Consider the following 10,679-nt stretch of genomic DNA (forward strand, 5'->3'; position numbering starts at 1 on the left):
CATTCACCATTGGTAAGGCCATATGGCTGCTGTGGGGTCTGGTGTTCAACAACTCTGTGCCTGTGCAGAACCCGAGGGGCACCACCAGTAAGTTCATTGTCTCGGTGTGGGCCTTCTTTGCTGTCATCTTCCTGGCCTCGTATACTGCCAACCTGGCTGCTTTCATGATCCAAGAAGAGTTTGTGGACCAAGTCACTGGACTCTCTGACAAGAAGGTGGGGTTAAACACACACAAATGGACATGTAAACACACACGCGCGCACACACACACACACACACACATTCACAGTCAGGGTTGCTCTTGTAATGGATGCCAGCCCTGCAGCCAGACAGGACTCTCTAGGGAGCGCCCTTGGGCTTCAACAGCCCAAACCCTCTGGCCGTAGCTGTCACCACACTAACACTGCCAGCACAGCAGACCTACAGGCACACACACACACACACACACATACACACACACACACAAGCTGCATAGATCAAAGCCGTGTGTGTTTGTGTTTGGATGTGTATGAGTGTGTGTGTGTAGTTTCCAGGGGCTGGCAGTGTCAGCAGAACCCCAGCCAGTCTTACGCTAGACTGGACACACAATGATGATGACTGATGAGTCCACTCCACTGTCCCTCCCACCTCCTTCCTCCTCTGTCTCTTCTTGTCACTCTCCACTCTTCCTCCTCTCTCCTCTCCCTCTCCTTCGTTTTCACACTTTAGCTCCGACTCCTACTTTCGACCCCCCCCCCCCCCCCCCCCCCCCATTTCTTCACTCCTACTTTGTCTTCCTGCTGTCTCTCACCACTGCTCTTCATCTCTGAGCCTTTCTGTTTTAAAGTTTCTCTTTCCCTCTTTGTGCTCCTGTCTCACGCTGTCTTTTCCCCCTTTGAACAATATGTCACTATTTCGCTGTACTTATTTTTCCTCACTGCAGTTCCAGAGCCCGTACTCTTATTCCCCTCCATTTCGGTTCGGGACGGTTCCAAACGGGAGCACCGAGCGCAACATCAGGAAGAACTACCCAGATATGCATCAGTACATGACCAAATACCATCAGACCGGCGTCGTGGATGCACTAGTCAGCCTCAAGACCGGGTACTGTTAACTTGTCAAGCCAACTCACATCAAGGAAAGATTCTTTATACCTGAGGCGGTCATTCTGTTGGCAAACACCACATATGCTTAAGAACATGTGAAAACAAACACAAAAAGAGTCATTGCATCATGCAGGAACTCGACCCCATGGGGCTAAACAGTAGCTTATGCTAAAATGCTGCAGTAACTGTGCTGAGTGTTTCTGTCACTGACATTGTCTGCAAGTGCTCATTATAGAGTCTTGTTGCTGCTGGAAAGAACGAGCTGCCAAAACAGGGAGAGTGTAATTTGTTCTGGAGTTCGCTACCTTTATTCTTCCATCTAAACACACACTAAATAGAAGGATGGCTACAGTGCTCTTATTTGTTCATTAGTTTTGCAGGCTTTGATCTTTCTTCAGAAATAATTTTCATTTCTTTGGTTTTCTTGTTCCATAATAATTACTTTATTGATACTGCATATGAAAGAAATAAGGTTTGTTTTTTAATACACTAGGCTTTGTTTATACAGCATCAAAACTGTATAATGAAGACGTTCAGCAGCATCATCAGTATTTTGCTAACTTATTAGGCAAAAAAAAATGTTGTTTTGACAGAGAAAAATATAAACACTTGGGAGTCTGAGTTAAAATTTCAGTCCAGTCATGAAATGGTCTGTGACGCACATTCAGGACGCTCTCTATCCTTTAATTAATTTATATTGTTTTCCAGTGCTGTGCACAGTTACACAAGTGAATATTTGTTTAAAATTGTCTGTGGAGCAGCAACTCTCAGCAACAACAGATCGCCCATGTATTCATTTCATACAGTATATGCGCATTTACATCCAAAGTATAACTTATATTTATGCACATGTCTAGCCCCAAGGTATACTCATTCTATTATATAAAACCAAAATGAAGTTAAGTGCAGGCTTCTTCTGTTATATGGGATGATGATAGAGGGTCCTTGTTGCCTTGTATTTGGTCAATCATTCATCAGGCTCTATTCTGTCGTTTTTTTTTTCCTTTGCTGAGTTCAGATGTATCAGGCTCACATCTGGGCTAGTATCAGACACAAACTGTGGCCTCTTAGCTAGCAGCCCATAGTGTCAGTGCAAAAACAAGATCTAAAAACTGAAGGGTACAAGCCTGTTTATGTGAAAAATATCAGTTACACAAAATTATCTTTCCTTCTTGTATTTGTTTTTCACTGAAGGGGGGGGTTAATCCCTGGAGAGGTACGTTTTTCTTGGTTTTATGAGAAAAAGGCAAAAGTTCATACAAAAACTATAAAAATACTAACTTCAGTTACTACTAACCAATTGTTACAGCTATTGTACAACTGAGCATTTTGGAAGTACCCCTATTCGTTTTCTTTCTGACTGTTTAACAAGAGTGATGCCACTTTGATTTCTAAATGTAAGAGTTTAAGCTAGCTGCCAGTTAGCTTAGAGCAAAAACAGCTGTCCTGACTCCACCAAATGTCATGAACACTACACCAAATGATATCAAAAGCTGAATAATTAGCACAATATTAGTTTAAAAAAGGAAGCCTAAAGACTACACATTCTGTAATATGTAAAGCTAACTGGCTTTAGCTTTCTATTAAATCAGTGGATCTCAAACACTTTCAGAAGGTGAAAATGGCTCACGTTCAAAATCTTGCAATTTTAATTAATAACATTAAATATTATTATTAATAATTTAGTTCACAGTAAAAAACTGAGCCAGTTTGACTGTCAGTGAAGTAAAAGTTTGTACAAGTATTAGTAAACTCTTTTTTTAGCTCATCTGGCCAAAGGAACAGTGAGGTGTCTGCCACTGTGAGACATCCATCATCTGCCCACAATTCACAAAAAGCATTACTCTTCCAACGTTATTGGTGAGACTTTCATCTAACTTGGACACAATGATCACGTAATGGGACTTCACCCAAACCGAGCTCCAGGTCCTGATTGTTGTTTTATATTCTGGCTTCAATCTGTTAGTGCTTAATAAGTATATTGTATACTACTTACAGGAAGCTGGATGCTTTCATCTACGATGCGGCGGTGTTGAACTACATGGCGGGGAGAGATGATGGGTGTAAGCTGGTGACCATCGGCAGCGGTTATATCTTTGCCACTACAGGTTATGGCATTGCCCTGCAGAAAGGATCCTACTGGAAACGCCTGGTTGACCTGGCCATACTGAGCATCATAGGAGACGGTAAGCCGTGGAGAGCCATCTCAGTCACACACTGTACTGAAATTGAAAGTCTCTAAGTTGTTGGAGGACTTTGCTCAGTTGTGCCATTGCTCAGCTTTCTCCTCCTTTACCCCTCTCCCTCCAACACTCAGCCTCCCTCCTCCCTCCCTCTGTCAGAAAGCTATCAAGGGCTAGTCTTAACACACCATTTCATCATCATTACTCTCCGGGTTTGTGTGCGCGCATGCGTGTGTGTGTGTGTGTGTGTGTGCGTGTGTGTGCCCACCGTGTCCTGTTATGTTTACTCCTCCAGATTGTTCTGTATAATAAGCTGTGAGATGGTGCGAATGGAAGAAAGAGAATCAGTCGGACAGAAATCAAACTGCTGAAACCACTAAAGCGCTTTGCTTCACACACGGCCATTTTATTCAGGGCAAACACCCTCGTGCTCAAGCACACGCGTTCTCAGACACACTCAGTTTGATAATAATTCCTCCCAGCTTTCCTTATCACTCCATCACTATCAATTCTTCGCCCTCCTCCTACAACCTCTTTTTTCCATTCCGCCTCCTGTCTCCTTTCCATTACGATCTATTTACCACTTCACCTCTCGCCCCTCCTCCCTTCTCCCCATCTCGCCTCATATGCCTCTTTTCCCACCACATCCCTTTCTTGCCCTCTGCCACCCATCACCTCGTTCACTTTTTCTCCTTACGTCTCGAATTCCTTTGCCTTCATTCCTCACGTTGTTCTTTTTTCCCCTCCAGTGTTAACCCTTCACATTCATCTTTGCAACAGGTGAGATGGAGGAGCTGGAAGCTCAGTGGCTGACTGGGATCTGCCACAATGAGAAGAATGAGGTAATGTCCAGTCAGCTGGATGTGGACAACATGGCAGGGGTCTTCTACATGCTGGCCACGGCCATGGGCCTCTCCATCCTCACCTTCATCTCGGAGCACCTTTTCTACTGGAGACTGAGATACTGCTTCACTGGTGTCTGCTCTGGAAGGCCGGGCATTCTCTTCACTATCAGCAGGGTAAGAAAGAGGAAATCATCACACACCTGGAAGCGTGCACAGGAACCCACATTTTCACAGCAGGAAGTTTTGGTTCCTAGTTTTCAAAATCTCACGCAGGACTTTAATGCTTCAGTCACACTGGAGCATTGCCAGCATTTTTGAAGCATGGACTTGCAGTCTTGTTGCCTTTGATTGTTTCACAGACAGGGGCCGAGTCTGCAACCACTCACAGTCAGTTCAAACAGACTTTGACGAGTTGGTCACCTCAACTATGTGCAGTTGGCTGCCAAATGTGAAAATATTCAATGCAATGCAATCGTCAGTTTTCCAAGTCACAAGGATGTCTCCGTCCTCTTTTACTCTAGTGTGACTGAGGAATAGATAGCTGCTGTTAGAATTCATAGCAGTGAATGGCACTTAGTGATAAAACAGGGCCCTATAGGGTATAACAACTGATGTACAACGCTCATTCAGACTGCAAGAAAGCACTGGATTTTCCTATATCAATAATGGGATGAGGGCTGTGAGTGTCTCATAATGTTATTCATGTTTAACAGCACAGCCGGCTAACAGAGTTCTCTCAAAGAAAATCCGATAAAGAGAAAAAGCGGGCTAAACATACAGAGAATCTGCAAGAGAAACAAACATAACTATATTTGTAGATTACTTCAGGCCGAAGCAGAGAAATAACAGGGAAAAACAACTCAGCACATTATTGCGGCTGTGAGGGCCGGTGGAGAGCATTTGTGGTGCCTAACAGCAATAATTCAAACAGCACAGTAAATTTTAAGAAATGATTAGTTTGCTGCTGTCTTGTTGTGAAAAATTTCCTCTAAAACAAAGCATCCAAATTTTAATCCATTCTGTAATTTGCCTAATCTTTATGCTTATTCCGGGGCATCGAAAATACACACAGGGATGTGCAGAAAGGACTTTTCTAACAGATGAATCAGAAACTCACATAAATCTACGGGCCTGTGTGTGTTGCTGTGATTCAGCTGTCTGAAACTGTCTCAAACACAAACAGTTGTTACTGTTAGGATACAATAATTTTTTGCACGTGTGTGTGATTAAAAAGGAAGGAAGGGCAGTGTGATAATGGAGCCCAGCTGAGGCAGAGATGAATTTACTGCTGCGCGCACGGGCGACAGGATAGAGGAATCAGACAACTAAGAGGACGCGAGTTCATTTACATACACACAACGCCCTTCTCTCTCACACGTGAAAGTTAAAAAATATAGTGAAAGAACAAAGATATTCTCCCAGTTTCACCACTGCTAAATGTCATCCTGTTTGCTGATAGGCTGATGGCATCCGATATCGAATATTCTGACGTTCGGTGCGTCGCTGGCTCTCTTCTAAAAATGGCAACACATTCGCAGGTGGAGTGAGATGAGGGACAGGCTTGACCAAACAGGGGTACACATTGATATATGCACACGCACACACAAATACACACCCAAAAAGCAAAATGGGCACACACAGACAGACCACTATTTCATTATTCATATGTCATGTCTCTGTGTTAGGCAGGGCTTTTATTCCAGACGAGCAGCATTTCACACATTAAGTGTTTTACAAAAAGAGTCCTGTGTGTGTGTGTGTGTCTGCGTGACTGTGTGTGTTTCTTGGCGTGCACATGCTGTTAGAGCAGCGATGCTGGAGGTTAAGTGGCTCTAGGAAGAACATCTCCTTGCACTCAAAGGCCCCCTCCAGTGACATCATCACCTAAATTTAATTTTCTAGGCGCCTCAGAAAGCAGTTCATCTAAAAAAGTGGTGATTATCTCTTCTAGCCACATTACAAAAACAAAATGAGGTTAAGGTTTGCAGTAAACGCACTGGAGAGAGGATGCAGAGGTCTCTGCTAATTTACCTCACAAGGAAATTAGTCTCGGGGATTGTCTGAACTTTTTTTGTGAAGTCACTGGGTTGTGAATTACACTAACTCTCTATTATCTCTCCTATCTCCCTCCTCTCCGGCTCTCATTTCCTTTCCTTTTCTTCCATTAATTTCCTCTCCTCGTCTCCTCTCAGGGTATATGGAGCTGTATCCACGGCGTTCATATAGATATGAAGAAGAAGGCACCAGAGCTGGGCTTCAGTCCTCAAGCCAACATGCTGCACCTGCTCAAGTCTGCCAAGTCCATCGCTTTGCCTTCTCCCAAACGCAACACAGTCGTTGTGCAGCCCAGCATCATAGACATGATGTCAGGGAAAGGTACTCAGTACACTCAGAGGGTCACTTGGAAATGTCCTTACTTCTTAAAGACAAGTCTATTTTATCATTTTAAATGGCATTGGTTAGATGTTGTTAGTGGTTGTTGGAATCATTGATGATAAATAACAATGAGCGGTTGAGGTGCCTTAAAGGTCGTCAACTGAAAGAATCATCCAAGCGTTTATGTGCTGGTTTTGAAGAGTGAAACCGACTGTTATATGGCCTGGTGTAGACAAGTTTCAGAAGAAAGTGTTCTTGTTTGGGGGGCATTTGGAGACGAACCGATGACTGATCCAATTTATTGCTTCTTAAATCAACAGTTTTCAGCCGGGCTAACACGATCAGTTTGCTGTCTAACTTAATAAACTTGCATTAGGCAACGCAATAAGCAATTCACACACTGTTGCTGGCAACGGGCCTCTGTTTTCCTACACAGTTATTCAGTTAAAAATGAATCATAATTTATGATGATGTCATGAATCATTAATCATCATTTGCAGATCTTCTGATCAGGTTCATGTTATATTAAATAAAAGCTTTAATTGGAAGAACAAGGGCATTTCTAAACCATAGAGGGGTTCTACTAACTGTATTTTCTGAGCTCTGAGCTCAAAACTAATATATTGTGCCAGCGCAAATCAGGAAGCCGTGTCACCTGTAATAAGATCGTTCACATAGCATCTGCCTTTTCTTTACATTGTCTGTATGCGTGAGTAAAGGTGACTACTTTCACCTTGCTGACTGTCATGTCCACGCCTTCCTCGTGATTAGAAATACATTAGATGTCACACATTGCATGTCGAGGCAGTAGATGATGTATCAGCTGACCTGGCTGAGCATCCAACCAATCATCCATATTTTGTATCTTCTGTCTAAGGTGCATCTCTCCTTGTCTCCTAGGTAACTCCCTCCATACTCTGCCTCAGAAGGGTCCTGGTCTCTATAGCAACGCTGCAGGTCCACAGGGCTTCCTGTCATTGTCCGGGAGGCACAAAAACCTCCTCAATAATGCTGCGCCATTTCCTGGGCAACAAAAAGCTCCACCCCACCAGACCAGCCCCAACAAGCCCCAGCTGTCAATCACAGATGACAACGGCCAAACCCGCCTCACCGGGGCGGGCCTCACTGCATCAAAGCCCCGAGCCTTGTGGAAGAAAAGTGTCGAGACCCTGAAGACTCAGCCGAGCGTCGTATCTCCAGGCCACAGCCCCGCCCCTGCATCTGGGCCCGGACCGCCACAAATGAAGAGCCAGCGCTACCTACCCGAGGACCCACAGCACTCGGACCTCTCGGAGTGCTCCAGTCGGCCACCGTCACACAAAGATTCTGACTCCATGGCAGCAAGGGGCGGATTTAAGCCAGTCAATCAACTGAGGAAGAGGGGTGGGGGCGGTGGAGGAGCAGGCGGTGGAGGTGGAGCATCCAAGATCTACTCCATTGATTCAGACCAGGCCAGTCTCCAGTCCGTTCCCCCATACCAGCGAGACAGCCAGGGGGGAAGTGATGAGCACCCTTACCCCCCTGACCTGTTTCCACCTGACAGCACATACCCGCACACACTCTCCCACCAGTCAGACGCACCCATTTTGCAGCTGAGCGCCAGCCTCCTACACCACAGTCACAGCGCTGAGGCCGACCTGCACTCTCTGAAGGATAAGAAATACAGCACCTACACTCACAGCAGGTATTTTATTTAGCATTAATCGCACATAAAGCCCCGTTTAAGGTGCTTGTTTTGTCTCTTTGTGTATAATCAGCTGCGTCTTCTCTCCCTCTAGTGTGAAAGAGAAGGTCGGAGGTTCATTCGAAGCCCCAAGCGCAGGTCCAGGGACGCAAAGTGTCAGGCCCGGCCACTGTCGCTCCTGCCTCACCAAGCTGAGCGGTTACTCTGGCCTCTACACTGTTCGCTCGCCACAAGCTCGCTGCGATGCCTGCGCCCACCTGGGGAATTTGTATGACATCAGTGAAGACCACCTGCACTCGCACTACTCCCACACACACCCTCACCCACACAGCGCGGACATGTTCACGCACTACCTTCCCCAGAGCGAGCTGGGCCTGGTGGGTGAGGGGGACGGGCTTGTCAGCCACTTTGAGCCCACCCCTTCCTCCCCGTCCCCTCTCCCCACCTCCTCCTCGGCCCAGCACCTCCAGCTGAGTCGCCAGCACTCTTACGAGAATGTGCTTCCGGACGGCATTCCCGAGCGGCAGTCGCAGGCCCACATGCGGGGGCTGAGTCTGCCTGACAGAGATAGGGAGAGGGAGCTGACCCTGGATGAGGGGGCCTATGCTAATGTTCTCACAATGCGCTCTGATCGTCCGCTGAGCAGCCGCAGCCCCCCCTCTCCCTCACCCTCCCACCACCACAGTTTGGACACCCCGATGCCTCTGCCGCGGCGCTCGAAGAGCCTCTTCCCCGACCGCCCATCCCACAACCCCTTCCTACAGTCGGCGCCGGGCACGGCACAACGCGATCCCGCCTCCCAGGCTACAACACGAATGCCACTGAGAAATTCCGCCCATGAGCTCTATAAGCAGCGAATGCCTGTGTCACTTACTCTGGGTAACCATGGCAACCATCACTTCAACCAGCATGGCGGCCAGGTCGACCAACAGGTGTTCTACCCTCCGCAGGAGCCTCCCGTTGTGGCCTACATGGTCCCACCTGCTGCCTCGCAGCCAATGAGCTATGTGACAGCGCCGCGAGCCTCGAGCGCGGGCGGCAACCGACCCCGGCTCTACCGCCGCATGCCCAGCATCGAGTCTGACGTCTGAGAGTCACACGCAGCACACTAAAAATCTCACTGAAACACACTAACACGCACGCATGCAAAGAAAGAGGTGTGTGTGACCGGACGAGGCAGCTCTGATTCTAAGCACATGCACAAGAAACACACACACAGACAGACACGCACACACGGGTGAAAAGCGGGAAGCTCGGGACTAAAAAGGTTAACAGCGAGTAAATAAATCATTGTTTTCTTTACCACACCCTCCATAGGTCAGAGATGGGAGGGCCACAGGGACAGCTGGAGGCACAATACAAGATGAAGAGAGTGTGTGTGTGTGTGTGTATGAGTGTCAGTGTGTGTACCAGCCTCGAGCCGCGAGCAACGAGGCACGAACTGACAATTTGTCCGACAAGACGGATCGACATCCTGTGGAATACGAGGGACACTGTACACGGTTTCTTAACGCCAGCAGTGGGACGTAAGGGAACTTGTGATGAAGTGTTTGGAAGACGAGCCGACCTGTCACGCCCTCTCACCAGCCTCTTGGAGATAAAGGGGACACACAAGAAACCCCTTTCTTTCTGAGATTACACACACACACGCATATTTAACCTAAACACACCCACCCCCTCTCTAGGACTCTCCTGTTGCACTATGATTTCCAGTCAACCCGTATGTTGTCTGAGCCTCCAAACTGCACTGCCAGCATGGCTTAAAGAGTAGTAAACTTCACTTAGAGTAATCCTTGACTTGAATGGAAACCACTATCTATGTAACAGACCGGACCGGGCAGCGGGCAGCTGGTCAGGAAACGGGTCTGAGAAGTGTATCGGCGCCCGCCCGCAGACGTACAAACACTCGAACACACACACTGTTGTTACGGGGGGGGGGGAACCACAGACTGTTTGTCACTGTTGATGTCAGATAATTGAACATTCCAAAAAGTGGTCCGAACGCGGCCACCAGTTAAAAGCCTCTCAGGATGAGGGTGTGTGTTCTAGTGTTTTATCGATCTAGAGACATACAGTATAGCATCCTTGCTTCCTCTCTTAGCTAGCCTTCAGGTCATACTGCATGCTTCCTACTGCCCTGTGTTACAGTTAAACTCCTATACAGGGTCATATATGCACACATCCATACATGCAGACACACACACATACACATACGCAGTAGTCTAGGATAGTAGTGTAGGGTTGGGTGTGTGTGTCGAGGCTACAAGATAGCTTCATTTTGTGCACTTTGTAGATTTTATACCCTGCCACCTACACAAGACGTTTGACCAAAAACACTTTTATACTGAAAAATATGAATATTCTCAGTCATTCGCTGAATAGATGTTTTTTCTTTTCTCTTAATTTCTTCTTTGGCATTGGGGTTTAGGGCACCGTTCCATTGTGAGGTCGGACATTTTACAGTGTTAGATAATGGGGTACAGCATCATGCATACAGTATACACAA

At 46.7% G+C, this 10,679-nt stretch overlaps 1 protein-coding gene across 1 annotated transcript in view; it reads left to right on the forward strand.

The window, feature by feature from the left end:
• Positions 1 to 10,107, forward strand: part of grin2ab (glutamate receptor, ionotropic, N-methyl D-aspartate 2A, b) — a 136,447-nt gene extending 126,340 nt beyond the window's left edge. The window contains exons 14-20 of the mRNA XM_085458809.1: positions 1 to 215; positions 923 to 1,083; positions 3,084 to 3,271; positions 4,049 to 4,287; positions 6,306 to 6,489; positions 7,390 to 8,173; positions 8,268 to 10,107. The exon at positions 1 to 215 is cut by the window's left edge and continues 15 nt beyond it. Coding sequence (XP_085314935.1) covers positions 1 to 215; positions 923 to 1,083; positions 3,084 to 3,271; positions 4,049 to 4,287; positions 6,306 to 6,489; positions 7,390 to 8,173; positions 8,268 to 9,264 — 2,768 coding nt within the window. The 3' untranslated portion in view covers positions 9,265 to 10,107. The remainder of the gene's footprint in view (positions 216 to 922; positions 1,084 to 3,083; positions 3,272 to 4,048; positions 4,288 to 6,305; positions 6,490 to 7,389; positions 8,174 to 8,267) is intronic.
• Positions 10,108 to 10,679: the final 572 nt, after the last annotated feature.

Source organism: Copadichromis virginalis, linkage group LG6 (assembly GCF_057382275.1).
Source record: "Copadichromis virginalis isolate Kocher_CV1m ecotype Utaka linkage group LG6, C_Virginalis_male_GT1.1, whole genome shotgun sequence".
Lineage (NCBI taxonomy): Eukaryota > Metazoa > Chordata > Actinopteri > Cichliformes > Cichlidae > Copadichromis > Copadichromis virginalis.